This window comes from Diadema setosum, chromosome 17 (assembly GCF_964275005.1).
Source record: "Diadema setosum chromosome 17, eeDiaSeto1, whole genome shotgun sequence".
Classification (NCBI taxonomy): domain Eukaryota; kingdom Metazoa; phylum Echinodermata; class Echinoidea; order Diadematoida; family Diadematidae; genus Diadema; species Diadema setosum.
In genome coordinates this window covers 36,657,996-36,685,731 of record NC_092701.1, presented here as the reverse complement: position 1 = coordinate 36,685,731, position 27,736 = coordinate 36,657,996, and the positions used below count along the sequence as shown (strand labels likewise).

The 27,736-nt window shown below is 38.3% G+C and overlaps 1 protein-coding gene across 1 annotated transcript in view; it reads left to right on the top strand.

Annotated features, from left to right (window-relative positions):
- The window catches only part of LOC140240663 (A disintegrin and metalloproteinase with thrombospondin motifs 18-like), a 36,012-nt gene extending 12,135 nt beyond the window's left edge, over positions 1 to 23,877 (top strand). The window contains exons 2-24 of the mRNA XM_072320417.1: positions 1,305 to 1,654; positions 2,995 to 3,316; positions 4,325 to 4,512; positions 5,223 to 5,306; positions 6,557 to 6,699; positions 7,660 to 7,803; positions 9,217 to 9,352; positions 10,304 to 10,465; positions 11,218 to 11,313; positions 12,009 to 12,151; positions 12,667 to 12,730; positions 13,719 to 13,830; positions 14,312 to 14,593; positions 15,191 to 15,268; positions 16,613 to 16,736; positions 17,426 to 17,628; positions 18,386 to 18,515; positions 18,988 to 19,198; positions 20,067 to 20,295; positions 20,901 to 21,047; positions 21,747 to 21,920; positions 22,391 to 22,584; positions 23,719 to 23,877. Coding sequence (XP_072176518.1) covers positions 1,305 to 1,654; positions 2,995 to 3,316; positions 4,325 to 4,512; positions 5,223 to 5,306; positions 6,557 to 6,699; positions 7,660 to 7,803; positions 9,217 to 9,352; positions 10,304 to 10,465; positions 11,218 to 11,313; positions 12,009 to 12,151; positions 12,667 to 12,730; positions 13,719 to 13,830; positions 14,312 to 14,593; positions 15,191 to 15,268; positions 16,613 to 16,736; positions 17,426 to 17,628; positions 18,386 to 18,515; positions 18,988 to 19,198; positions 20,067 to 20,295; positions 20,901 to 21,047; positions 21,747 to 21,920; positions 22,391 to 22,584; positions 23,719 to 23,877 — 3,875 coding nt within the window. The remainder of the gene's footprint in view (positions 1 to 1,304; positions 1,655 to 2,994; positions 3,317 to 4,324; positions 4,513 to 5,222; positions 5,307 to 6,556; positions 6,700 to 7,659; positions 7,804 to 9,216; positions 9,353 to 10,303; positions 10,466 to 11,217; positions 11,314 to 12,008; positions 12,152 to 12,666; positions 12,731 to 13,718; positions 13,831 to 14,311; positions 14,594 to 15,190; positions 15,269 to 16,612; positions 16,737 to 17,425; positions 17,629 to 18,385; positions 18,516 to 18,987; positions 19,199 to 20,066; positions 20,296 to 20,900; positions 21,048 to 21,746; positions 21,921 to 22,390; positions 22,585 to 23,718) is intronic.
- The last annotated feature ends 3,859 nt before the right edge of the window (positions 23,878 to 27,736 follow it).

The following is a 27,736-nucleotide window of genomic DNA, read 5'->3' as shown; positions in this document are numbered from 1 at the left end:
CGCATATCAATATGAACTATGGACTGCGCGCACATGCAGCTCAGACTTTTTTTTTTTTGGTAAAATTGTGATAGCATATGCACAACTTTAGAATACCGCACTGCAGAAATTCATCAAAGAGATTTGGGTAAATGATCTTAAAATTTTACCTTTTGAATTACACACTTTTTGTAGACAACAACTGACCACATATAGGCTATTTTTGTGGCGAAACGACAGAGAAGGGATAAAACAAAGGAAAACAAAGGAAGAGAGAGAAAAGCCAAAAAGATAAAACTGCCACACGTTGTAAGATATGTCAGCATCTAATATTAGTCTCGGTCCAGTATACTGTTGACGTTTTTGACGTGTTGTGTTGCGCGAATTGATGTTGTTTACGCGTCCAAGAGGTTTCGGTCTTCTTTCTCTTCAAGAAGATTATCTGCCCCCTTTTCCCCCTAGATAGGACACTAAGGTGTCCTGGTCACAAGTGGAGATTATCCTTGTTGTTAAAACCTTAATCTTGTGTAGGAAACCACTGCGTTCTCCCAACTTATTCTAGATGATCTGTATTCTAACCAAATAAGGCGAGGGATTTGGGTAACCTTCCCAATTCATCCAGTTTACTTCATTGATATAATATTTCTTAGCGGCGTTCCCAAGAAAGGCGGGTGAACTGATCCTCATTGCTGTTAACGTTGAAGTGTAGAAGGGGGTCGGGTGCTCTAGTTCAATAAATTGCTCAATTATCTTGTAATGGAGGGTGGCACAACGACATCGTCTGGTGTTGGCCAAACTCCATAAAGGATTCAGCTGAATAGAATCTTGTCAATGGCCGTAATGGGACTTAGATATAGCGTACTCTACCGTCATGGACAGTTTTCTGAAAATTCATTGGAGCACATCGGCGCAACAGAGCGGGAAGGACTCGAAGATCCTTGGTGTCTTAGAATTCTATTCCTATAGGAATGAGAGTGCTTATGGCAAAATAACTTTCGTTTTCAAAGAGCGGGGACCTCATTGTGCACTTTAAAAAAAAAAGAGACCAACTTTCTTTTTTCGAATTGAAATTGCAATTTCTGTAATGAATCCAATGATTTTATTGTATTTTGTTTAGTTTATACAAACGCGTATACATAGATTCCTTTAAGCCTATCTTAGTGAGTAATGATAATAGTAATGTTGATGGGCTAATATGTGTAAGACAGACGTTTTATCATATGTTATGATATATTAAGATACCTTGTTGGTTTAGCGTTCAGTGTCCCATACTGCACAGATTTGTATTTGAAAACGAAACGAAATCGGTGGCGATTTTTCAATAGATTTCCATATAGTAGAGCCCACGGAAGTCGGTACGTCTTCAAGTAGGGATGGACTTTACCATAACTCTGACAGCGCCGACAGAGTCTCGAGAAAGCGGAGGCAAGCTCAGTCGGCCAATAATTTACGTCAAATCGAATTCAAAGCTTTCGACGCCGCCTATCAAATGGTCCTCCACGGGGCCTCAGGGTTAATCAGGCAAGGTCTGGAGGCCGAATTTCTGGGTCCGGACGGTCGGGTAGTGGACCGCAAAGCCATCGATGCTGAATGTTTCTATCACGGGCAGCTGATTTCACCGGAACGATGGAGTGACCGGAATTCTACTGTGGCGATCAGCTTGTGCAGCGGTGTGGTGAGTTGTCCTATTACGGGTGAACCTTAGTTCAAGCAGTCGTTTAATCATGAATGACAGTCCCACAAAATTCATCTTACCACATACCAATATGTTATAACCAGTGCACTATAACCGAAGCTCTATCCTATGCTCTGTCTTCTGTTCCTCCTTCTCCTCCTCTTCCTTCTACTTTTTCCCACTTTTTCCTCCCTCTCTTCCTCTTGTTTATTCTTCTTCCACAATGACTTTGCACGGAACATATTCGTCTCTTTCTTCCTTTTCTTAACTGCTTTCTCTTTTCTGTCCGTCTGTCTTTCTTTCTTCTTATCTCTTCTTCCTTTTCGTTCCTTCACTTCTTCTTCTTCTGGTTGCTATCTTCGGGGCCTAGGCGTACAAAGGAGAAGTGTGGCTCCAACAAAAATATGTTCTTGCTTGTCATCCCTGTACACTGCGGAAAGAAATGCTGCATTTTCGAGTCGTATTCGAAGCACCATTTCAAATATAAAATACATAACATTCATGTGAAATATATGTAAACATATATATATATATATATATATATATATATACATATATATATACATATATATATGTATATATATATACTGTATATATGTATATATACATATATAATATATATATATATATATATATACACTGTATCTTAACTTAAAGGTAGGTGATACCTTTTACAGAACTCCCAAAATGCAGCATAACATTAAATATGAACCTCAGGGGACTTGTTTAGGCCACTGCTTAGAAATTTGGAAGTCAACAGTTATCTACAATTTGAATAATGCACAAAACTCAACTACTCAGTAGTTCTGTGTGTCAGCCACACTTAAGCCTTTTTGTTGCAGTCTTCTGTATTTTTTTATCTATAAACACACATCTAAAAGTATAAGAGCTGATGTAATAACATATAGAGTGTGTGGCAAGAATGTATATAGAATTGTTTGTAAGTTTTGATGAACTTTATTCACAAAATATACATGATGGACACACATGCAGTGCATGGGTCTGCAAAGGTAGCCTAGTAATGTACTGGAATTTACGGTGAGCCCCGAAAAAAAAAAAAAATTCAATTCAAAATCTAACGGTCAATAAAAATGTACTAAATGTTACCTTCCACTTTCAATACTTTATGGGAGTTTCTAAAATGATACTCTCTTCAACATACCACTGTGTTAACACAACTCTTCATTTAAGGCATGCAAATGGGATTCCCTACCTTTAAGAAGACCTTGATCTGTGACAATCATTTAAGTCAATTTTATTCCATCAGAATGAAAGTTATATGTTTAACGGTCATATCTAAACTTGATGATTTTGTTCACATGGTCTCGTTTCTTGGTCAGACTGGAATAATAAGTACTCCAGAGTTTGACCTGGTGGTTCGGCCGCTGAAGAGAGAACACGCCACGCGATACCACTCAGACCGCGGGCAGCCATGGCGAGACGTTGGTCTCTTGAGGTCGGACACGGGTCGATATCAGCCTCACATCATCATCAAGAGAGAATCCCAAACAGACTTCGACTGGGAAGCCGGTGGGAGCTCGATCGTGGAGGACGACTTCGGCAGCAGCGATGAACCCGAGCCCGACGATCTCGACGACGATGGTATCAATGTCGAAGTTGGCTTCGATGAGGAGGAAGAACACTTTTGTGGGTTGGACACTAGTAAGTGTTTGACGAAAGGGCGTACTCTTTCCATTTTTTCTGAATTTACAAGAGACCATTATAAGGATAACAATAACGATTGTGGTATAATGCGCTATAGAGCTTTAGGTATTATTACTATTATTTAGTACTTGAACATGACAACTTGATCAAGGAAAAAAATGAACAAGGAAAACGCCCGTACGGTCAATGACAGTTTAAGTCCTATGTTAAGACGGTCCACTGCCCAAGTCAGGAGCGTCCAACCGCAATCTAATAAAATGGGATAGAAATCGTCATGGTCACGATTGACAGTCTGTAGCGCTTCCCGAATTGTGATGACGTCACGAACATCATGCATTCTACGAATTTTGCGGGTGCGTCCAGTCCTCTTTCTAATACAGAAGCACGTTTTTATTGTTTATTTTTTATAAGAAACAGTTCACCTACCAATGATTGACACGATATCATATGATAGCAGGTTCCGATATGTGGAAGATCGTTTCGGAGCCCTTCTGAGAACTATGTCTCACCTTTAAAGGGACCCTGAAATCCAGATGCATTTAATTTGTGTTGATTTATAATACCCTCAACATCACTTTTGCAGTAATCCGAAGAAAAATAGAAGAAAAAAATCGTTGAAATATATGGAATGTTTCTAGATATTCGTTTCACCACAAAAGTGATGTTGAGGGTGTCATAAATCAACACAAACCAATATGCATTTGGATTTCAGGGCCCCTATAATCTGTTTGTTGTTGTTTGTTATTATAACTTCATATTCAGTCCGTAATTATGTGCTATTATCATTGTAAGGTATTTTCGTACGTAACTTTGTCAGTTATTTATGTGGTCCTTACACAGGGCCCCCTCTGTCAATCAGGTCTTTAACTAAAAGCTCTATCCTGTGAAAAAAAAATATGGAATGAATAAAAATAGATTAATAAACCAACAACGGAGTGACGTGTTATGACCATTTCTCTGATGAAGGACTCAAGATTTTCTTTTGTCCCTACTCCCTGTCCATAGGTTTCTTCCACACGATCTTCAATCACACAATGCCGCTTCAGTCCAGACAGACTGACAATCCGACCAGGAAAAGGCGGGAATCCGACAAAGAGGCAAAGGCTATGGAACTACTCGTGGTCGCAGACAATCAGATGCGACTATACTATGGAACCGATGTCGTTCCTTACACTCTGACTCTCATTAACATCGTGAGTATGGGACAATATCATGTCAGATATGTTAGTAAACCAGGGGCCCGTTGCATAAAAATTACCATTGAATTTCAATGGTAACTACCGTCAAAATTAGGCGTTACAGCCAATCAGCATCAAGGATTATAAAATTTACCGCTAATTTGAAGACTTACCGCTAGAAAGGAGCGTAAGTCCAGCGGTAAGGGTTTTATGCAACAGGGCCCAGATGACAAATCAGGAACTTCGAACGACATGGAATGGTTGTAAAGATATAAACGTTCTGGATATACTGTGATATAAAACATATCCATGCTTTGTTGTTGTGTGGGGGGGGGGGGGGTCTTATAACAGTGCATTGGATCTCGAAGTTGCATTTGTTCATAGATTTTTTTTTCTTCTGACTGCAATGATTTTACTCTGATTCAACTCATTTAGCCACAAGGATTATATAAATCTATTGGCCATGATGTGTGATTCTGAGTTAAGCAGGTCGACTGCTTGCTGATAAACTGATGAAATTAGATACAAAAAGGAAAAAAAAAAGATTCTTCATTTATGCTGTCTACGCATTAGTTTGTCAATTTACATTCATATGATCTATGAGGAAACACTTAATGTTCTCTCTTTTTTTTTTTTTTTAGGGCGATGATAAACTGATCTTAAATGGACGATTTATGAGTGTTTTGTGTGGTATTAATTTGTAAATTTACTTTCTCCCGTTAAAGGCAGCAGGGAGATTCCGGCATGAGAGTTTGGGGCGAGTCATTCATTTTCACATCGTCAGGCTACTTGTCCTTACCTCCGATTCGGTGAGTATATCATAATAGATGACTTGCCAGATGATATTCAATTAACCATGTGCTCTGAGTGCTGATTGGCACAGAAAACCGCATAGTGTTATACACACTGCCCAAAGTACCTGGCACAGAATGGTTTAACGATTGATTTTCGAATATATATATCACTTTAGTGACGTGAAATTCAAATGTTTCATTACAAAATCAGATGGACTTTGTTTTCATTCTTTTTAAAGTAAGGTCATCATCAAATAGTGAAAAAATGAATCTTTTCAATAATAAATAACTAAAAATAGATTGAATTTATCATATATTATGATAAATATATAAATTATATATATTCCTATATACATGATTTATCATATATTATGATATATTAAATGAATTTATGATATATTAGAATTGTAACATACATCCATTTCCTTTTTCTCCAACAGTTTCTATCTCAAATGTCTTAACTTGATGAAAATGGATGTATCTGATTTGCATCTATCCTCTGTAATTCAAACCTCCTATGTCATCTCCATTTGGAATTCACTGTTAGAGAAGTGAGAGATGTCATGTTGACCAAACAGACTTCCTTTTTTTTCAAGTTTTCATATCGATTTTTACTGCTGACAGGTCCAATGTTCGTTTTTTATTTATCTCATATCAGAAGCACTTGCTTATGCTGGAAAAAAGAACGAAATATCCGTATTTGTACTTCTCTCCGCACCCATTATTTGATGTAGGGCCTATTGATTCGTAATTCGTGCATATCAAATCTATTTGGCTCACCGAATTCTATTGGGCTCAATCAGTGGGCTCAAGAACTCAATAAACCAGTTCATAATTAGCTTGTGTGCACATTCGGACAAAATTTTCCTCTTTTTTTCTCAGTTGGTTAGGCAATTCACTCATTGCCAAAGCGACAGGATGCATAACTTTTCCTGATGTAACAATTTATGAAATTCATATTCAAACAAAGAATGAACCTGCGTAATAGTCGGCGAGAATCGCCGGTCAGTCTACACTTGCTAAAGCACCCATTTCATTGCATTGCATTGGATTCAGTAGCAAACCTTTTCCATGAATATTGCTAAATACTAGACCTTCTGTCAGGTTGATGTGCTGGCAAGCTCGATTTGTACCAATTACATGACTTATCATAATATAACAGATGTTTTATTTCAGTAAATTTGAAAACAAACATGCATGTAATCTTAAATACCCTTTGTCTGCTAATGGAACTAAGAGCTGACTTTTATTTTTCTCCTGTCCAGGTCGTGGCCCCAGAGGGCGTAACTCTAGACGTGGTACTGGATGGTGAGATGACGCTGTCTAGTTTTTGCTGGTTTCAGTACTATACAAACAAACTGGACGATAGCCATAAAGATCACTGGGACAATGCGATCATGATTACAAGGTTTGTATAACTCAACATCATCATTTTGGCAAAAAACAATAGAAAACAAAAGATCGAAAAAACAATAAAATACATAAGAAATTAACAAAACAATAAAAAACAAAAGAAACTGATTTTGATTGTGCTATCTTTTTACAAGAAAATTGTTTGATGTGTCTGGAGGAACTCTGACACAAAAATTTAGCAATCCTTAATTCTTTTTGATGGAGTTATGGGTGAAAATATGATTTCATGCATAAATTTGCATAATTAATTTATAAAAAAATATAAAATCAACGTTTTTCTATTGTATGACCATGTAATCTTGTAGTTGACATCCGGCTCTATGTTCAGGCAAAATTTTGCGGCGATCGTGCGATCGGCGGCCGAGATCTGAAGGAGGGGGGGGGGTCAAATTGACCCTCCCCCCCCCCAGTAAAACTTGGTCTCAAATAGCCCAGTTAAAATAGGGTTAATACTTGTGTTGTGTGTGTGTGTGTGTGTGTGTGTGTGTGTGCTTCCCAATTGCGTGTGAGCGTGTAACATTTGTGTTTTACTATAGTGAAAAACCATTGATTTCGCTTGTGGGGAATGTGTTTTAAAATATGTACGAAACATAGGCTTACATACAATATTCATAAGCCCAATGGTCCATTGCGCAGAGTTGCGCAGAGCCAAAATGCCTCTTGATTAATGTTTGATTTCATCTTTTTTATACCACATTTTCCTGGTCACTATTTCATGAAAAATGTTATGATGACAATATTTCTCTAGAATATTATAACTTGTTGAAGCAACAACCAATCACGAAGCAGGAGTCTTGCCGCTATAACCATGTCATTTGGGCCTATCCAGCAAGAGGTGCTGTTATATCACTTTTAAAAAAAAAAATCGGACCCTGTTCTCTCACCTCCCCCTTCTTGCTTTATCCCTGCCCGCCCCTCTCTCTCTCTCTCTCTCTCTCTCTCTCTATCTCCACAGATACGACATTGAATTAGAGCAGAATAAATATTTGCTTGGCATTGCCAATGTCAGAGGCACCTGTTCGTTGACTCATCAGTGTTCTCTCAACGAGGATAACGGGTTATCCACCGGACTGATCATTGCGCATGAAATTGGCCACACGTGAGTTCTATACTTCCATCTCCTTTACATCAAGCGATAAATATGTGGACTGATGAAGGTTAACCTAAATATGAATTTTTACCTGAAGAGTGCTGTCTCTTGTTGTATCGTTATTTCTTTCTTTTCCCTTCATGTTACAATCTGTCGTGATTGCCACTATTCTTTTAGCATTTCTTATTGCGTTTTGGTGTAATTGCACATAATCGGTAATACAAGGACATGTATCTATATATAAGTGTCTATTACTTTTGCAGAAAATTTGATATTTTTTTTTTAATGAGGGTACTGCACAATACAAACCCTGCTTTTTAGCCGTCCCTTTTATTTCCAATAACTTTGTTTCAAAATTTGTCATAAAACTTACAACATATATTTGTATCCCAGTTCACATTTCCTTGTCTTTGATTACGTTGTTGTACTGATTTCGTATCATTATGTGTATTCAAACGTTTCATTGTATTTATTTTGTTGGAAATGAAATAAACAACTTGAAACTAAACTTGAAGAAATTAAAACTGAAGTACGAAAAGAGCTCAACAAGTTTCGGGGAGAATCCACCGGCAAGCAAGATAAATAATAATAATATGGACTGTCCTTTCGGGGGATACGACATTTATTGCCCCCACTAGAATAGTATTGCCCTCGTCTTCGACTGGGGCGATACAATTCTAGTTCGGGCAATAAATGCCGTATCCCCTCAAGGCCAGTCCATATTATATTAATATAGCAAAATTAAGGTCTGGTTCAAATACTTTTTGGCATCACTACAGAGTCGTGTTATCCTGTGTGTAGGAAGGAAATCCATGTTTTAATACACGAAAACACACTAACGAGCAGAACCTTCCGTTTCATCGACGTCAGCTTAGAGTGGGAATCCCTTTAAGCTACATGGTAGATAGTTGCTCTATTTTGTTTTACTCCGCAGCCCTGCACTACTTAAGTACAATATTTTGATTTATAGCCCAGTCCTCCAAGAAAGAAAACTACAAAACGTCTGCGAGATTCATGTGGAGCAAGTTCAAGACTACATCAATATTGAGCTTCACATTCATGTATGGCATGGTTAGATTTGTGGATAAAACAATTGGTGTATGATACAGGGAAAGTACAAATTTTGTGTAAAATGTATGCATGCTAATTTTTTGATAATAATCGCTTATGACATTTATGTGTTGCAACTTAAAATGCATTCAGTTTTCTGAATGTCAGAACTTTACTCAATTTAGGCATGGTGTATGAGGCCTTGTGTGAATGGAATTCTGATAATTGTGTTTCTTTTCAGATAATTTCAGCGTTGTAATTTTAAGAAGATAAAGTTTGAAGTTAAGTGCACTTTACACACAGAAAATGTGGTTACCATATAGATGTCATAAGCATAAGTGGTAACAGAGACACGTTTCCTGGCATTTGCAGACTCGGGATGTTGCACGATAAGGACGTTGGCTGTCCGCTAGGTACAAACATCATGTCAGCAAACCGAATAGGTGGGACTGGAGGTTTCGTTTGGTCAGAGTGTAGCAAAGATCAGCTCGAGATTTTTCTCAAGTATGTATATCCACGAAGTTTTCATGTGACTTACTCGTACTTTGATTTCTTTCCTCCTAGTGCCTTAATTAACACTGTAACTTTGGGCGAGCAGGAGATTTCATCTAACCGTAGGGCTATGTAATTTTTTCCCCCAACAAATTTGCTCTTAACCAATCAGATGCATGGGTTTCAGCACCTTAATGTAGTTTGTCAGAAAAAAAAAACCTCGACAAAAGACAGGATGAACTGCCCCTTGTGTAGTCTATTTTAATTAACAATGTAACTTTGGGCGAGCAGGGGATTTCATCTAACCGTAGGGCTATGTAATTTTTTTTACCCCCGACAAACAAAATTTGCTCTTAACCATTCAGATGCATGGGTTTCAGCACCTTAATGTGGTTTGTCAGAAAAAAAAAAATCTGACAAAACGCAGGATGAACTGCCCCCTGTGCAGTCTATTTTAATTAACACTGTAACTTTGGGCGAGCAGGGGATTTTTTCCCCGACAAATTTGCTCTTAACCAATCACATGCATGGGTTTCAGCACCTTAATGTAGTTTGTCAGAAAAAAAAAAAATCTGACAAAACGCAGGATGAACTGCCCCTGTGCAGTCTATTTTCACTCGTGTGAAAAGTAGTAGAGCTATGAAGGGTATACCAGAACTCGCTTAATGTAGTGGGATGATAAGATATTCAAAACGTCATATTTAATGTCTTTGTATCTTCAGTTTGATTCATTATTTATAATCTTTCACAAAATAGTTGCCACGAATGTTCGTCATCAGGTTGTTTCTCGCTGGCAAAGCCTTCTTGCTAAGTGTAATTATCATACTTTATAAATGGTGCTCTTGCTTGTGGTAGGGAAAACACAATAACGAAATTGAATTATGAGCTTAGCAGTAACTTTGTGTTGCATAATATCATCAAAAAATATACATATGTTCATCTTTATTGATTCCAACCAAACAGTGAGCCGAGTATTGATTGCCTCGATGACATCCCGGAAGAGCTTGTCATCATCGACGGCAATCCACTTCCGGGTCAAATTTACGACGCCGATCAGCAGTGTCTGATGTTCTCCACGCACTTCAGCGGTATGTGTACGGACGTGGCGCTTCACATTTATGGCGTTCAAGCAAGTATTTCAAAATAACGAATATTCATCCCTAATACGGCACAAAACTAACAGTATGGAGAAATTCACCCTATTCGAAGCCGATGTAGCTAATTTGAAGTAAACACTAAGAAAATGTTTTAGGAAAAAGTAATTTTCTATACGCTTATTGCACTGCCATAACATTGAAAGGAATCATTAACTAACATAGTATGTCCCAGGTGAATAGCATTAAATGAAAGCATACTGATAAAACAACAAATTACCGACGACTTGATTAAACTCAAATAGACATAAGGAGATAAATGAGTGCCATGCTGTTCGTAATTTATACATGTTTTTCCGTATTTATCCTCAGTTACCATGGTTACATAAAATGTATGACACAGTGTATGATTTATTTTCCCGCTATCTATTCAATCACTATCAATATGTGAAGGAACATGTTACAAAAATTCATTGTTGCAAAATCTGCTTCTCTATTACAAGAAGATATTGTGGTCTATAGGATTATATCACTGACTTTAAATTCTGAGGTCATTAGTTCGAGTCCTTTCATTGCTAACAGACAAGGGACCTTTTCATAATTTGCCTAGTCACTCGGAGGATGACTATGGTCGTTGGTTCTGTGGTTGCTTGCTTTAATACAAGGCAATGGATGCTTTGCAAGGAGTTATAAAGCAACTCAATTCACTTCAGGTCAATTCCAAGTTCCCGGGGAGTGGCTCAACAAAACCCCATAGTATTACTTTGCTTCATTTGATACAACACAGGACAGATGTCCGCAGATGTACTGCCGCTTTCCAAACGGGCTTTGCTCGCGGACGGGTGTTGCTTCTGCTGATGGTACTAACTGTGGCGCGGGAAAGGTAGGATCCCATTATTATCGTGATTCAGAAGTAAAATGTACATTCCACTCACACTGAGCAAACGGTGGGTTCTGAAGCCTCTTTAGGCAGCCTCGAGCAGCCTTTCAGCTCGGGTGTAAACAGATAAAGTACGGAAAATGAGATTCAATCAGGTAAAAACGTATAGGGTTAGTTTCAATTTTCAGAGCCTTCTATATAGTATAAATGAAGTAATAGTGTTTCCGACATGCAGGGTAAATTATGCACCCTGCATGTCGGAACACATTTTATATATTATCTCTTTCCATTTTATATTTATGTCATGTTCTGAGTTATGATGTTTTGCGGGTGCATTTTTTGTCGTTTCTAATTCTTCATAATGCTGATTTCCGAAATAAGAGCTGAAATAAATCTACATGAAAAAAAAAATGCTTAACGTCATTGTGTTGTCTTTGTATGACGTATATCGGGAAGTGTCCTCAGATTGATATGAAACCATCTTCAGTAGATGTTGCAAATGTAACACACTGAAATAAAATATATCTTTGTTAATATATATCTACACAAGGGATGTAGGAATATAAAAGATATTTATAAAACAGATGACGCACGTAAACTTAGCCCAATTTCTCCGTAGGCATATTGGTTTCTTCTGTGATACCAGGAGCAACCCTATTTTGTGGTCATTATCTATATTTCCTTCCACACTTCCTCAGTGGTGCATCGAAGGGGCGTGTGTGGAAAAGCCAGCCATGGTAATAGACGGGGGCTGGTCGGCGTGGGATGGCTCGTGGGGGGCTTGCTCCCGGACCTGCGGGGGAGGTGTTCGCCTCAGACACCGCTACTGCACAAACCCACTGTAAGCGCTTAGAAAGGGCAGGTTTAAGTCGACCTTTATAAGAATGAAATGAAGCAAACAGAATCATAATTACATTAAAGTATCATCAGCGTCAGAAGAAGAGCGAGTACACTGTAGAATATCAAAGTTGGACAAACTCTCTATAGGATCTGTTAAGTACCAATATTTACATATTTTGGTACAAATTAATGTTCCTTATCCCCTAAGATGTAAATAAGACAATGGTATCAAATGGTGTAACTTCTGATTCATCCAGGTAACGTTCAATAAAGGTACAAAATTAAATCAATTCATCTGGACTTGCTGTTTAAACAAACAATGGTATGTACAACTCATACTATCAAAATGAGAAAAAAAAAAAGCATGTAAACTTTCGGAAGGCAGTCATGTGACTGTCACGTAATAGCAAACGAGCCAAGTGGAAAATGCGCTAAACCCAATGGAGTGAAATGGAATGGAATGCTACTTCATATGTTCATAAATTATTTGTTTGTTTGCTTATTTTTTTAACCTAGACCACAAAATGGCGGCGCTGGTTGTGAAGGGGACAGCATTGTGGCAGAAATGTGTAACAAACAGGTAGGGCACACGATGTAAAACCGTATAAGTGAGGTTGCTTCTTGTGCGTACCACTCTTTGCGAGATTTAATCTGATTTTGACCTATCTGTGTAGGGACGACATTTGTTTTCATCGAATATTCATACGAAATAACAACGCTTTTATGAAATTCTACTTACTAAAGGACGAAAGTACAATCTGCATACGGCGAAATGTAGCCATGGCTATCAAAAACCTTGCATAGAAGTAGTGGAAGCGAGAGTGGTAGTTAAATTATTTTTAGCAGTAGAAGTAATAGCAATAGAAATAGTAGCAGTAGTAGAAGAAGAAGAGTGGTAAAAAAAAGAAGAGAATGTACTCAAAATGGTAGTTATAGTAACAGTAGTGGCAACGGTAGTAACGGTGGTTGTTGGTTGTAGTGATTATAGTGTATACTACCTGCAGGAGTAACATCGTAGTTCTAACAGTCTTGTCTCATTGTTTGCCCTGTATACGTTCTTGTTTACTGTAAGCGTCTTGTGCCTGTGTGTGTGCCTCTGTGTGTGTGTGTGTGTGTGTGTGTGTGTGTGTGTGTGTGTGTGTGTTTCTGTATCTTATTCTACTGTTAGTTCAGTGTATTGAGTGGCCCACATTCCTACAAGTTTGTCTTTTACGTGGGTCCCTCTTTTCCATTAACGCAATTATTTTGAACTAGTTCTATAATATATGCATTTTTTGTTGTAATACATTGTACGTTTTGTTTTTATTGAATTTTTATGACAACAAACTTGTTATTTGAAATAAAATTTCATTTGAATTAAATTGATTTAAATTGAATTTTAAGTTTCGTGTAACAATGAAACTAATTGAAGAAAAGTAGACCGAGTATAAAAATGAGATGATCACATGTTCTCCGTATTGATAGTGAACTATTTAGCATCAATTTCAAGGACATCATCATCATCATCATTTCTTTTGTGTGTTTGTTGTTTTTTGTTTGTTTGCTTTTTAAATACATTAATTTTGCAGGAGTGCGAATCGACTCAGAGTGCCTTTAGAGACGAACAGTGCGGCATGACGAGTAGTGAGCCCTCTACCGGGGGGAACCTGGAATGGAAAGCTTACAACGAGAACTCTGAAGGTACGGATACATCCACATCAAAGTTTGAAGGTCGGAACGATAAAGATATAATTTAGGAATGGCTTCTTATCCTATAAATTGTGTGTGTACTTTTTTTTTTCTTATGCCGAATAGCCTAGAAACGGTTCGGTCTCAAATACCCTACAGGCCAGTCTGTTCGAGCAATATGACTTCTCGTTTTCCTTTAACCCATCCATTGCGGGAGCTGATTGTACCAAACGTTTATCTTAAGATATGTCTCGAAGCTAGGCAAGGAGTGCTAATATTGATGTATAAGATGAAAGGGAGCAACATCGTAAATTGAAATACATGTAGTGCAGATCTTTGCCTATTTGTTTGTTTATTTTAGATATTGTTATTGTTATTTACTATTAACAACTATGCATTGTGCTGCCTGTGGACATTTGAACTGTCAATGGAATTTCCCCTCACATATTACTCCAACTACCAAACAACAACATACACAATGAAACACCGACAGGTGATCAGCTGTGCGAGATGTGGTGTCAGGCGGAATTCGTTGCCGACGTCGACCAAAGTCTACGCATTGTTGAACGCCGGGGGGACAAGTTCGTTGACGGTACGCGCTGCTCCGTTGACTACAGGGAGACGCGGGTGTGCGTACAGGGCACCTGCAGGGCGTTCGGTTGTGACGGCTACCAGTATTCGGGCGTGGCGCTCGATCTGTGCGGTGTGTGTGGGGGAGACTCGTCTACGTGCCGCTTGGTGTCAGCTTCTCTTCACATCAATCTGGCTGACCAACGTAAGCTATGAAATTAAAAATTTTAATATATATATATTTTTTTTAACAATGGGGAGGAAAGGCGACTTGATTAATTTGCCTTTCGTTTTATTAGAAGGAGGGGATTCGATAGGGTAAAACGACCAAAAAAATCATGTCGACGGAAATGTTCGTTGAGTTGCACATCACAATTTAAGGTAGCAACGTCGTGTTAAAGGTTGATTACATCATAACTCATTATATTCTCGACTCGTAACCCCTCACAGACCAGTACAACGATGCAGAATAGACTCGCAGACAGACTTGTACCAGCCGATCACATTTGCGCAATATGATGAAACCCCCCACCCCCCCCCCCCCCCCCACAAGGATGCATCCATAGGGGCCAAAGAAACAAAACCAGCGAACGTCGTTCTGAGCTTTTAGTTGATGGCTAAACGCGGTAACTGTAGTGATGTAGTCTCATATTTCGTGTAAATGAACTTAAGAGATTACGCAAATTCAAAAATAATGTCTATCTGTGTTGTATGTTTATCCTCCCTATGTAACGATGTCATGCGTTGTTCTCTAACTTTATCATATTTTTGTGTTCAAACTTTTCTTTTTCTTCTCTCCCAGAATTTTCTCCTTTTCTTACGATCCCAGCTGGTGTGACGTCCATCACGGTAGTCAACTCGAACAACGCAACGTTTATGTGTAGGTACTCTCTCTCTCTCTCTCTCTCTCTCTCCCTCCCTCCCTCTATCTATCTGTCTATCTATCTATCTATCTATCTATCTATCTATCTATCTATCTATCTGTCTATCTATCTATCTATCTATCTATCTATCTATCTATCTATCTATCTATCTATCTATCTATCTATCTATCTATCTATCCCTCTCCACATTTTAATACTGCATCTGAGTAATGACATCACATCGGAAAACTGTGTTCATGCTAGCGAAAAGTGAAACATGTGATGAATATAGTCACAAGGAGGCGTACCGGGCTCGAGCCCCTCTTTATTTGTTGTTGTTCATTTTTCATATGTGAAGATGGCTGGATAGCCCATATTAAGCTACACTAAGCTGGTCTTCCATGGGGTCCAGTTGGATGTGGGGTGGGACCACTTCACCGGGTTAGACACCCTGCTCTTTGCGATGAATGAATGAAGCGGGATCTGTTACGTGCATGAGCTGTGACTCTCTCATACACGGGACCTCCATTTTATGTCCTATCCGAGGGACAGAGTGTTTTGCCTCTTGCTAGAGGGGACGGTATGTATACACACAACATTGCTCAGTCCAGACTCCGGTTCGAACCCGGGCCGCGTGATCGTGAGGCAGACGCGCTACCGACTGAGCCAACTCACCGTTGTTAAAACAAAAGAAATAAAAAGAAAAAATGACATGAAACCCGGAAGTAGCACCAGAAATATTGTGTACGCCTCCCCCCCCCCCCCTTTACGGAATTCCTGGATCCGCCCCTGAAACCCGCATCCAAAGACTAAGAAGCATTCATCCTAAACTTGACATTGCGTTTATCCACATCGCATATACATATACATCGCATATGCACCACACCCACACACACATCTATATAAATGTATATTTATTTATCATAGATATATATATCACTAGAACAGAGCTCATACGTTCATACTGTCAATACTAACAGTTTATTTTGACACACAACATTTTGGGCGACTCGTCCTCATCAAGTGTTATTGATTCTGCGAAAACAATTAAACAAGTCATATATGTTATAACCGCGTTGCCAAGGATGCACGCTTAAACGCATATATATATATATATATATATATATATATATATACATATACATAACATATATATATGTATATATGTATATATATATATACATATACATGACATATACATGACATATATATATATGTATATATATATATATATAATCATATACATATATATATATAAACATACACATATATCACATTCTTTGTTCACATATTGCCCAGATTACATCATAATTATGATGTATATGAATCTCTCTTTGCACATCTCCCACACTCACACAAAGGGGTGACTATCAACGGTCAGCTGGTGGTAGGAGGTGAGAGCCAGACCTGGTCACTGGATGGAGAGTACCGGGACCAGAATACCACTGTCTACTACACCACGTCAACTGGACTAGAGAAGATAGAGTAAGTCATGACAACAAAGAAGCAAGAACGCTATTTCACTGTCGTCTTTAGCGCTAAGCAATAACGCAGCTCACTCCTTCAAAATTTGTTCACATAGATCGAATAAAACGCGTGTTTGGATTATAACGATTATGTAGAAAGCTTCGACTCTTAATGAATTAACAGTGTGAGATATTGATACGGCTTGAATGAAAGCAATTATTCGTGCGTGGAGTTGTTGTTTTTTATTGCAGTTGATTGATAACTTGCCCTTCATCGACATAAATAAACACCGATTATTCAGTGTCTTAGTAGCAACCATGATAAAAATCATGGGCATAAATATTCCAGTTGGATTCGAACCATCACAGGCTATCGGGCGGAAGCGCGATATAGTCTGGCGGATATGAGACCTGTCTAGCAATTAGCAGGTTGTTGGTTCGAGTCCAACCGGAGTATGTATGTCCATGATTTTCATCATGTCTTTTCTTTAAACACGGAATAATCGGTGTTTTATACGTCGATGTAGGGCTGGTATGGTGCAATATTGAGAGCTCCAGAAACGAGTGTGCAGCGTCTTTGTGAATACTAGACAAAGAAAAGAATTGCAATGGACTTTGATGCAAGTTTTGAGGGATATTCATTTATCAGTCTATATCTACTATGTTGTAAGTTTGCTTCTCATTTCGTTTCATTTTATTGACTGATAGAGTAAGAGGACCCACTGAGTATGATATCGAATTCAAGGTATTCGCACAAGGAACAGGCAACGTCTTCTCCAGTATTCACTACGAGTACTACGTGCAGGTCGACTCCAAGCTTACGTCGTCCACCCCGACACCGACCCCGACCGAGACGGACCTCTACATCTGGGCCAAGTCGGAGGGAGAATGCAGCGTGACGTGTGGCGCTGGTAAGTGATGGCTGTGATTTGATCCGATTTGGTTAGGTTTCTTCTTGATTTAGATTTGATTTAATTTGTAGTGTGACATGACGTGATATGATGTGAGAAATTAAGAGAAGAAATTGTCAGGTACTTCAGGTTAGGCATCATCAAAGTGTCTTTCTTTGAAGTTATTAAACTTATACCCTATCCAGTTGTACATGTATATTTTTGAAACAGGACTGTCTTACCTAATCTATATCAAATCGGACGTTGATTAAGCTTCAGCGCAACTGTCTGACAAACTCAAAATCTAGGCCCCTATATCATTTACACAATCAATTTATTCCGCATATTCTTCGGACAGCTCGATGCGAAGACACACGTCGTCGTAACCATGATAACTCACACGAATTTTTCCCGTAGTGGGTCACTGTACGATATGTCATTTTGACAAAGCTGATATTTCATGCATTTCTATTCTTAAGTTTGAAAATTCCTTCGTGTGCACTGGTGCCACCAGCATCATACTACTCACGAACCGAACAATTTAATTTCCCCTATCATTATCACTTAATCATTCCCTGGATTTTTATTTCTGATAATGGTATTCATGATGACGGCATGCATGATACAGAACTGCACAGCAACAAAATAAATATGCAGTGATTCGCGTGTCATATCATTTATCACTGTGTACAATGACAGAAGAAGTGGTCAGAAGTCTTTGTTGGATGATTTTGGATGTGATAAGCTGTTTGAAATCATTGTCTTCGTCCTTAACCAGGGACTCGAATGGAAGTGGTGCGATGCGTAGACGTGATCAGTGTCCTGTTCGTTGACGACAGCCTTTGTGATTTGGCGAGTCGTCCTGTTCCTCTTGTGGAGAGCTGTGAACTAGATAATTGTCCTCCAAGGTAAACAACAACAACAACCGTAATGATCATGATAGGGACGGTGATAATGATAATCAATGTAAAAATACGAATAAAAACCAATAATGATTGAACCTATCCCCATTTTTCTTCATACATTTTGTGATGTCCAATATCTTACATTCCTTGTTTAATAAGTAACAAGATGTACGAATAATTACCGGTACTCTTTTTACCCATTATGTTTCTGTTGTTTTGGATTCAGTTCCGTTGGTCAGTTGTTTTGTTACCGCATGCAAAGGAACATTTAACGATGTTGTATTGCTTGAGTGGTATTTCACGGACTTTTGGCATAGAAATGCTGGCTGTCTGATGACATTTTCGTTAGTGAACTTGACATCTTGCATTAATGCTTTTTAAAGGAGTGACCTGAGTAGTTATGATTATGAGCCTCATCCTGACAACATTAAAATCTTGAATATTACATGGAGTGCACGCTATTTTTGATTCACAGGTGGTTTTTAGCCGACTTGAATAGTACGTGCAGCGCCACCTGCGGCGAAGGAGTGCGAACACGTGTCGTTGTGTGTCTGCAGTTCGGTATCGACGGGGTTCGGGTGGTCAGCGATGTTTTCTGCAATGACGACGATAAGCCGAGTGCTGCCGAACCATGCACAGGCCTACCGGAATGTCCTGGAACATGGGTGCTGAGTGCATGGTCTCCTGTAAGAGTGCAATGCCAAACCTTTATTTTATAAAATATCACGTTCTTGAAACGGAGGATGAAAGCGATGAAGAGTAAAAGAAGACAAGAAATAGCATTATAAAGAGAACTTGAGGAGCGAAAGAAAAATGAAAGAAGAAAGAGGAGGGAAAGAGAGAATGAAACTGAACAATTACAAGAAGTGAAATCGAGGTGTAATGAAGAATAAGATGCAATGTGTACATAAGTCACTCTTTGGATTTACTGATAAACAGTGACTTGTAAAGGCGAGCGGGAAAGAGAGGAACACAGCAAGATGAAACAAAAAGGAACACATTTGTTTCATTAATTTTGAGTGAATAAAAAATTATAAGAATTATAAGAAAATAATTCTTTATTACATCTACAATGTTCCCTCCTTCATTCCCTCCTCTTTCCCTCTTCTCTCTCTTTATCTATCTATCAAGCAATTAATCTATCTGTCTATCTATCCATTTATCTATCTATCCATCTATCTATCTATCTATCTATCCATTTATCCATCTATCTATCTATCCATCTATCTATCTATCCATCTATCTATTTATCTATCTATCCATCTATCTATCTATCTATCTCTCCATCTATCTATCTATTTATCTATCCGGCTATCTAGCTATCTAGCTATCCATCTATCTATTTATCTGTCTATCCATCTATCTATCTATCTATCCATCTAACTATCAATCTATCTATCTGTCAATCTATCTATCTATCTATCTATCTATCTATCTATCTATATATCTATCTATATATCTATCTATCTACCTATCTATCTTTCTATCTATCATTCATAATTATTCTCATTTTGTTCTGTCCATCTGCCTGCCCCTGAATCACCCTCACGGCAGTGTAAGCCCTGCATGAATCGAACCCGCCTGGTTCTATGTCGCACAGGGAAAGATTTCCTTACCGAGCTGGACGACTCCCAGTGCCCCGAACCCAAGCCCGCCACCTGGGAGGAGTGCGAATGCGTTGCCACGACAACAGCCGTCACACATCTAATTACGGGTCCGACGACCACGCCCTTCACTGGCGGGGATGCCCCGTCATCTGAAGCGAGTCCTACTCTTGCTCCAGGTATGGCTACCTTACTAAAAATCATAGTACACTTTACACTGCTGTAGTAAGGTTTTATTGATGATATTCATTTAACTGAGCAATGACCATGCCTATTCATTCACATCTGATCTTTCACGATATTCGCATGTCTTTACGAAGTGATTTGTTAGTTTGTACCAGCAGAAATAATAAATGAAATTAAATTTTCAAAAAGCAATGAAATCGATGAAAGAAAAGGTAAATGCTATATTATATGCTATTGTACATTCACGGCTGTGAGTCATCCATAATTGAAAGAGCCAACCAATATTTGGTTGTTAACACAACCGAATCACTTCTTTAGTACTGCATTGTATTAATGATAGTTCCAGTGCTGTCGACATTTTAGTAATCACTACATTTCACATTGTTCCACATTAGGAGGAAAAGTCATAAAAATGTGCAGAGCAGAAGCATGACACATATGATTAGTGTAAGCAACAACAAAAAAAATCTTGGTATTTGTACACTGGCAGAGACGATGAGACGTGTATACGTATATTACACGAATCTCTGTCCATTTCACCACTTTGTAACCCACTTACCCACACACCACCACTGTGTACTCTGTGTATCTAATGCAGATGGTAACTTCCTGACGACGGAGGCAGAAGGTACGATAGACAGGGTCGGCTCTACAGGGGGCGCTCTAACCAGCATCGTCATTGTGGCTCCGCTTGGTCACGTGATTTCTGTCACTTTCAAAGTCGTTAAGGTCATTTGTCCCTTGGGTAAGTGCTCATTGGCAGCAAATTTGTCAGATATTGACACCCTAGCTGATTGTCTTTGTAAAAGAAAACAACATCATTTTGAAGATGATAAAAGTTCTTTTTGGGGGCAGCAAGCACACATAACTACAGGAAGAGTAGAAACATTCTGGGACGCAAATGAGATCCGTTTAACTACTGATGAGAAATCAGTGGAGTGACTCCAGAAAATAATAACCTAGTATACAAATAGATAAACACAGTGTCCAGATATTGACGGTCAGTGTGCTTGACAATGCGCTCCATATCCGCTTAAGAATGAAGTGGGTCCTAATTACGTCATTGACGTTACAAATGAATTAGATTTATAGAATGTAAAACTATTGTTTCGACTGATGATAGATATGGGAAGTGCAGTGGGGAGTTTTCTAATCCAATTTGATATTACAATTATGTTAGAAATATAATTTCTTTATCCTTTAGTTTAATGAAATGCTTCTGTTTAATTTCATTAAGTCCTCAAAACATATTTCCTAGTGTAATCGCAAAGTCAAAAGAAAGTCGCGTTCACCATTTGACAAAAAAAAAAATAAAAATATTTGCTGTAATGCCGAATACCACATTTAGAGCAAGATTTATAGTATTGGAGCACATCAGATTTATTCAAAACCGGTCTACCAATCCACTGATTTTGGATATTGCATGGCTGTGTTCTCTACGCAGGAGATTCATTCCGTGTTAAAGATGGCGAGAACGTGTACAGCGCATGTAGCTTCTTTACCAACTTCAACTGGACCTCATCGAGTAACATTGTCCAGTTTGACCTGCTGACCAACGGGGAGGACAGGGGCTACTCGCTGTCCTATCAATTCATCCAGTCCGTGGTGCCTTATTCCGGTCAGTAGTATCTACAGTAATACATGATAGAAATAGAAGTAATTGTTAGATTTATGAATATCATTATCAGTTTGTAGTAGTAACAGCAGCAGCAGAAGCGGAAGAACAAGAAAAAGACAAAAAAAAAAAGAAGTAGTAGAAGTAGAAATAATAGTAGTAGTAGTAACAGTCGTAGTCGTAGCAGCAGCAGTAGAAGCGGTAGTAATAGGAGTAGTATTAGTAGTAGTGACCTTCTATCGCAATGAATGTCACCATCCTTGTGAAGTAGTTGGAGAAGTAGAAGTTCTTTTTTTGGGGGGGGGGAATCTTTTTTGCTTTTCCTTCTATCGCAATGAATGTCACCATCCTTGTGATTTCAGTTCTGTTGTCAGCGATTCGATTGTAATGATCATCGTGATTAGATTTTCACATAATTATTGTTGTTATATTTAAAGAAGAGCAAAATCTGTGTCCATTTTTTTTCCCACAAGGTTGTGACCGGTTACTCCTACAGCCATCAGGGGTAGTAACAAGCCCAAACTACCCGTCATATTACCCACCCAACCAAGAGTGTGTGTGGTACATCATCGCCCCGCCCCTATACAGGATAAACCTCTATTTCGATGAATTCGATTTACACGTGGATGATGCAATATCGTGTTCGACCGTGCGAGATCATGTGCAGGTGGGTGCGAATCATTTCCCTCTCATATTAGTTTAATTAGTTTTTTTTTTCTTCATTTCTTTTGTTAATAATTCTCTAAGACGTCATGCAGTTGCCAACTTACACGAACATAGAAACAAACATACAATGTATGTATGTATGTATGTATGTATGTATGTATGTATATGTACATAATGTATTTATCAATTTATACGTACAATGTCCCAGAACAATATCCAGGATAAGTACTTGAACATGTTGCACATTGATTTTCTTATTTTGGTTTGATTACATGTGAACTGAATGTATTTCCACTTTATGTTCAGGAAAATAAATAAACAAACTATAATTATAATGATTATTACAATACAATGTTGTTGTTTTTTCATGACGTAAAAAATAGAACGATTAATTAAGCATCAAATTGTAATACAAATTTGTAATAAGAACAAAAGTGGGGGAGAGGATATTAAAAGCATTACCTGTAGCAGTAGTACTGTAGTACTAGGCCCCAAAAATTTGACACATAAAAAGCATATACCTAATGTTTAGATAAAACAGATGCTGAAGCTTTGCTGACAAGGAAGAAAACGGAAGAAAGAGAGTAAGATATGAACATTAATGAAGGGAGTAGACAAGACAAGTTGGATTTGAGGGGAAAGAAGAGATGGAGAGAGGAGAGGAGACCGAGCTTGAGAACTGACAATTTCAAACATAATGTTTGTATTTTTCCTGAATAGTCTCTTAAAACTATTCAGACCACATAACTCTTTTAAACTTGGGTCTAATCAATTCTAGAGTCTAGACCCGGTGAATGTGAAAAGATTGTAGGCAGACAACATACTTTGTAAAGGTAAATGCAGTGAATTAGACTGTCTCGTTGCGTAATTATCAACAAATTGTATTAAGCAAACATTTTTGATAATGCTATTGGAAGGTCATTGGAACTTAAATTGCGCATGAGTCTCCCTATTGGAAATCATGTAAATCTTGAATTTTAAGAGTTTCATAGTCATTATTTTGGTATCTTCACACTCTCCTGACTGAGTTTTCCAGTACTGAATCAGTTTGCCAAACTTTCTTTCATTGAACACAGGCTTATGCATAAATGCTTACCAATAGTAACCTTTTCTCTCATTGTGTTATCCGACCAAGGTCAAGGACATGGATCAACGTTACTACAGCAGCATATACTGTGGGCAACATGCTCCCTTCGGTTATGTATCATTTGGAAACCGGTTACGGATATCCTTCTTCAGTGACTCGGTTTATTCCTCGGTCGGTTTCTCCGCCACGTACACCTTTGTTGATTGAACCTGGCTCTCTTGATAGACAGCTCAGCCGATGTTGTCGGCCAAAGTGATGTGCATGTGTTATCGCTGGCTCCAAACTGGAATTATCTGGATCCATTACGAGTAAACATTCATGCACACGGCACACACTGCACGAGACTTGACACACCTTGCATACTGCTATTTATGTGAATTTTTAATCCATGAAATAGTTTATCTATCGACACTATTTTGATGGCTATAAGCGCGTTTCCTATCGTTACCTTTCGAATATGAAAGAGTTTTACACATGCTACAGACACACTTTTCTATGCATATCTTATGGAGACTCTTACCTTGTACCAAAACTGCCGACAAAGGAATATATATATGTTATAAGTCAGATTTGATACTTTTAGATACCGTTTACGGTAGGGACGAACTAAGGTTAAAGACTAATGTTTGAATCAAACTGCAGGTGGAGAACGATGCAATCAGTATTGCCATAGATATTTCCCTCGATCAATAAGCACTCATCTTCCACAGCGCTGTTTATTTGATTGATGACGTTTAGTCTTTTTCCTACTCTAATTGTGTGAAAAGTGATTACTATGTTATTCACATCCATCCTAAATTTGTCAATTTCTGCATTATTTCTAGGTTTGTTTTAACGACATAATAACGAGCTTTATATATGCAACGGGAATGCAAAGACGACGCTATTTATGCGTTAAGCGGTGTTTTGCATTTGCGCGAGACAGCTGTTTCCATTGTCCAACCGGAAAGACTGCGTCGTCTAAGCGTTCGTGTCGCAAATCTAAAGCTTGCTGTAATGTGTTATATAGATATGCACGATGACAGTTTCAGGGAAAGACTTGACGAAGGGGACTGACAAAGACCAGGGAAACTTTAGAGGGCCGCTGTCAGCCTAGCTCATGGTGACAAATGTCCATCATTTAAAAGGAGTAACATCTTCTTCACCATGCTCCGGATGCCCCCCCCCCCCCCCCCATTCACGTCATCGCAATCGTGCCATTACTGCCATTATTCCTATCAACAGAATCAATTTGTGTTGTTATCACCACCACTGTTTCTTCATATATCTCAGATGCTTTATAATTTTTTTTAACGATTATTCAATTAAATTGTTAATGGAAAAGGTTAAAGATAATGAATCGTAAAGTTGGTAGTAGAATCATTTGAACTGCCATTTCTTCAGCCAGAAGAGAGAGAGAAAGAGAGAGAGAAAGAGAGAGAGAGAGAGAGAGAGAGAGAGAGGAGGGGAAAGGGAGGGAGAGAAGGAGAGGCAGAACAAACGACTCTCTGACGAAGTCAGAAGACCTCCCACTTCCATTCCCCGCCTAGTCCCTCCCTCAATAAACCAAAAGGTAAAATCTCTTGTACGTGTCACTCTGCACGTCTTCTCAGTGGAATAGCAGTACAGACCGGATTACTAACGACTAATATACTCAAATCTAGTAATGACTTTATAAAGTGTATATTACTCATGACAACTAATAGCTTGCCAGATATTTGCCCGACATAGCAACAATTATTGCATGCAACCTAGGCTCCAAAATTTGGAAATGAATCTGATATGAAGATGCGACTTGAAGACCTCATTACTAGGTCCTGGGGATATCACTGGAATAAATTTGAATACGCTTGAAAACTGGCCAATGTTATTGGCTGTTTGTGGCATAGCACGTAGTGACTTGTAAACCTGAACTCGATGATGCGAGCAAGACATGACGTCAGTTATCAAACAGACTTCTGCAACAGGTGGTGCTGTCACAATGTTATGCAACTACCATTACAACAGGATGTCTTCTTACTCATTATCTTACTGGGTTTTTCCCTGCTTGATTTCCAACTAGCAGACTATAGCGGATGTGTGCCAAGGGAAAGATAACTCGGCCATATCATCGCGAGAAGATTCTGTTTTATTGTTTGCGCCGTGCGACAGGTGAAAGAACTCTCACCGTTAGGAGAGGTGATGGATGGTACAGGGAAATTGAGACACTTTGTGTTGCTCAATGGAGCCCGAATCATCAAATTATGCCAATTTACTACTGACTCAATAAAAAAGCAAAACAAAACAGACGAATGAAAGTCGATCAGTGCCTACTCAAATCTCTCAGTTATTCTTTAAATTTTCCGTGCAGAGAATCATAAGATGATGATTTGGAAGTTAGCTTTATGGACACCAATTCTTTGTCATCATGGTCATGGTATTCGTGCTGTGTTTGTGGTCCACTTCATGGAATAACCTTCCACTTCTCAAAATGATAATTAACATGTTGCCATTGGTTATTTCTACACAAGAGTCCATCATTACAATACATTGTTTCACGGGAGGATGATTTATCTCTGTTGTGAATTTACAGATGGCTTCTTCTTCAGCAATGTGAAACGAGCTGTTAGATTTACCCTGACCTAGCTATTGCAGATTACACTAAAGTGAATGCATCACTTGTAACGAAAGTCAGAAACAGTCTTATGTGTTCTTGCAATGAATACGTGCAGAAACTTCGAAATATTAGTAAATGTCTATTCATACTGGTCAGGTTACACTACATACTTACATCCTGGAAAATTGTCAGTTTTTTTTATAATTCTATACCCGAGATTATCGACATGAAATATCAAAGCCAAGTAATTTTCATAGTCTAAATACCAGGCTGCGAGAGCCATTTATTTGTATTCGAACTTTTCTTACTCCCTGTTCATGTAATGACCAATATGGTAACTTTCTTCTCTCTCGCCAAAACATGTTTTAAGAACGTGGAAAGCATTCCTAAGGACACGTGTTTATATTAGTCAAGGTGTTCATGACAATACGCATTTTAAATTGTGGGGAGAGTCATTAGAAAAGTGAATACATTAAGCATTACATGTTTTAAGAACAAGAGAAGTGACGAAACTTAAGGTCACAAAGAAAGGAGGATCGAATAATGTTTAGCCTGGAATGAGGTTATTGTGAATAACTGTTCTCTGTGTGAGAACCAATGCTGTACATATCATTATAGTCCTTTGTAAAAGGCACATTTAATCGATATGCAAAAACTATTTATATTATGTAATGTGTGAAAGTAAAAATACATCGAATAAAGAGCAAACATGTAAAACAGCAGTAAATTTCGCCTACTGTGTTTCATTTAGTTCTTACACCAATTAAGACTGAAGATTAGCTGTAATTAAGGCCTACCCTTTGAGCAATCAATGCTAAGCTGTTTATGTCCTATAATGGTGAAATTCTTTGATTAAAACATACACTCTATCTGTCGTATTTGTGAATTTAGGATTACGATGAAATACGGGACTTAACAGATTTAAAGTTCAAAGGTAGATGAGTGTATAATGTATATGAAATGATATAAGATTCATATTTTCTTACTACCTTATGGCAAAATATTTTCAATGCGATATTTCATATTCAAATTCAATTTCGATTTATTTCACAAACATTCACATATATGAATCAGCATTTACATACACACGCCGTGGGAACATGTTCGTGGTATTGCAATGTATATTAATTACACAATTGAAGCAGGTTATTTATGTGTACATAAAATGTTGCGTGAGACCTTGAAAAGAACAAACAAGCTCCCAAAATTACAGACAAATATCATGCAGGTGAGTGAAAATGATATTGCAGGAGGAAAGATTGAGATGAGAAACCAAAACAAGTGAGAGGTGGGGAAGGGAGAAAAATGGAGGGAGTTGTGAAATAGGATTATATAGCTACTGACGTAGTAACTGTATTTGTCAATAAAAATACACTTATTGACCATTAATTAAACTCACTTATCATTAATCAATATAGTATGCAAGGAGGTGTATTATAAGTTTCTGCTTGAATACAGATAAATTGGGACAGATTTAACATCAAATTGCAA